This window comes from Propithecus coquereli, unplaced genomic scaffold (assembly GCF_000956105.1).
Source record: "Propithecus coquereli isolate 6110/MARCELLA unplaced genomic scaffold, Pcoq_1.0 Scaffold442, whole genome shotgun sequence".
In the NCBI taxonomy this organism is placed as follows: domain Eukaryota; kingdom Metazoa; phylum Chordata; class Mammalia; order Primates; family Indriidae; genus Propithecus; species Propithecus coquereli.
This window is the reverse complement of record NW_012150197.1, coordinates 435,829-438,039: the sequence shown is the minus strand read 5'-3', so window position 1 is coordinate 438,039 and position 2,211 is coordinate 435,829. Positions and strand designations below refer to the sequence as shown.

The 2,211-nt window shown below is 51.4% G+C and overlaps 1 protein-coding gene across 3 annotated transcripts in view; it reads left to right on the top strand.

Moving 5' to 3' along the window:
• Nucleotides 1-2,211, top strand: part of TPD52L2 (tumor protein D52-like 2) — a 20,186-nt gene that overhangs the window by 4,339 nt on the left and 13,636 nt on the right. For 2 of the 3 annotated variants that reach the window (XM_012654594.1, XM_012654592.1), the window contains exons 3-4: nt 795-943; nt 1,882-1,941. In XM_012654594.1, the coding sequence (XP_012510048.1) occupies nt 795-943; nt 1,882-1,941 (209 nt within the window). The remainder of the gene's footprint in view (nt 1-794; nt 944-1,881; nt 1,942-2,211) is intronic. The other variant, XM_012654593.1, reaches the window with a different exon arrangement.

Below are 2,211 nucleotides of genomic sequence, written 5' to 3'. Positions count from 1 at the left end.
TTATCAATCCTCGTGCCTCTCAAGTCTTTGTTATCAGGCATCTTTCTGTTACTCAATTCAAACTGCCTTAAGCACAAAAGGGAATTTACTTTTTGGCTTGTGTAACTGGCTTTTACCAAGGCCTGGGGCTGACCTCAGGAACACAGATGTTGTCGTAAGGGCTGTTTCTCTGTCCATCTGTCTGGGCGGCTCTGCTTCCTTCTTACTACATCTGGAATCCCCCATGGGTGAGAGAGCGCCTGGCTGCCAGCAGTTACAGCTTCTATTGTCTGAGCCCAGAAGGAAAAAAGGGCTTCTCTTTCCTAACACCCGTGCCCAATGCCAGGGAAGAGCTCTGACAGGCCTTGCTTGGCCATCCTGGGCCAGTCCTTATGACCACAAGTGGACACAGTGATTGGTAGCCCTACCAGAACCGCTGGCTTGGGGTGGGAGGAACAAGACAGAAGTCGGGGTGCTGGTACCAAATAAAAATAGAATAGCTGGGTGCTACGGCTCATGCCTATAAATCCCAAGGACTCGAGAGGCTAAGGCAGGAGGGTTGGTTGAACCCAGCAGTTTAAGGCTGCAATGAGCTATGATCGGGCCACTGTACTCCAGCCTGGGCAACAGAGTGAGACTCCCCCCTTTAAAAACACACACACACAAACCCCAAGGTCTGCTGTAGACTTTGTTCCTAGGACGAGTTATGTTTCTGTAAGTAGAAAGTTCTTACATAGTTCATTACAGCCTGTATAAGGATGTTAGTCACTTCCTGTGATAGTGATGGTTCATCATGTCAACTGCATGCTTTGCAGGTGGAAGAGGAAATTGTCACTCTGCGCCAGGTGCTGGCAGCCAAGGAGAGGCACTGCGGAGAGCTCAAAAGGAGGCTGGGCCTCTCCGCGTTGGGGGGTCTGAAGCAGAACCTGTCCAGGAGCTGGCATGACGTGCAGGTCTCTAACGCGTAGGTACCTGCCCCACGGTGGGGCTGCCCTGCTGGCTGGAGAAAACGTTCAGCAGGGGTGTGCCTCTGCCTAGGGGGCAGAGAGTGTTCGTGTTTAGGGGTGGGGTGCCTTACAGGAGCAGGGTCAAGTGAGCCTGCCTGGGAGCAGCCATCGGAAGGCCCCAAGTCTTCACCCTGGGGACTGTAATGTTGTTTGTTCAAAGAGCTTGGAGTCCATGTGTGTTTTAGAAAGGTGAGTGGCTAGTCGTCCTGGCAGAAATGGGCAGGAAGAATATATTTCAGTGTCCAATTTGAGAGAGCACTAATTAGGTTCTTAATGAGAATGGCTTTTCTGTGGTCCCCGTAACTGTGTCTGCTGACCCAGACTATACCATGTGTCCCCAGAACTCCAGGACCTCTGACCCACACCTCACTCAGCTCGCTGAATTTGGGAAGCACAGCTTTCTGACTTGGCCCTGTCAATGTGGCTTCTCTAAAACATATAAGGGATGGAATGTTTCCCAGAAGCCATGTCCCCACAGAAAGATTCAGCTGCATTTCGTATATCTCACCTAGTAAAAGCCCATGTTTTTGTCCTAGGATACTGTAGGTTTTAAATCCCAAAGGGTGACTGTCAAAGAGAGTGCTGTGGCCTGTGGGCTGTGCCCTCCTAGCTCCCCACAGCAGTGGTGCTCCCCGAGAGCCTTCTTCAAGTGGAAAACGAGGGCTCCTTTCATGTGACAAGGAAGGAAACGGTCAGTTCTGGCCCGCTGACACCCCCGGTCTCCTGAGGCCTGCACGGGGTGTGGCTAAGGCCGTGGGCCCTGTGCTCAGGCATGCTAGAGAGGGAGCTGCTGCCAGCTGGCCCTTCTGTGTCTTCCCTGGAATCTCACCTGCAGTCTCAAGCCTGGGTTGCAATAGCTCTTCTAAGTGATTCACCACAAACTTTCTGTTTTTAGCTATGTGAAAACTTCTGAGAAACTTGGAGAGTGGAATGAGAAAGTGACCCAGTCGGACCTGTGAGTGGCCGTGCTGTCAGCACCTCCTTCCTCTTCTCCGCCTCCTGACACTCCTTAGGGGCAGGGGGGCTGGGAACGCTTGGCACAAACCATGTTTTGGTGTTTGCTGGGTATTTTTTCTTGCTATAACTTTTCTCCTCTCAAGTATAAATGAAACTATTCTTTAAACTCTCGTGGAACAGGGTATAGTAGCTGAAAGGGATTCACTCAGCAACCAGACCACGCTTAAAAGTCCGCTCTGCCTGACATGGGTCCCTTAGATGAGAGACC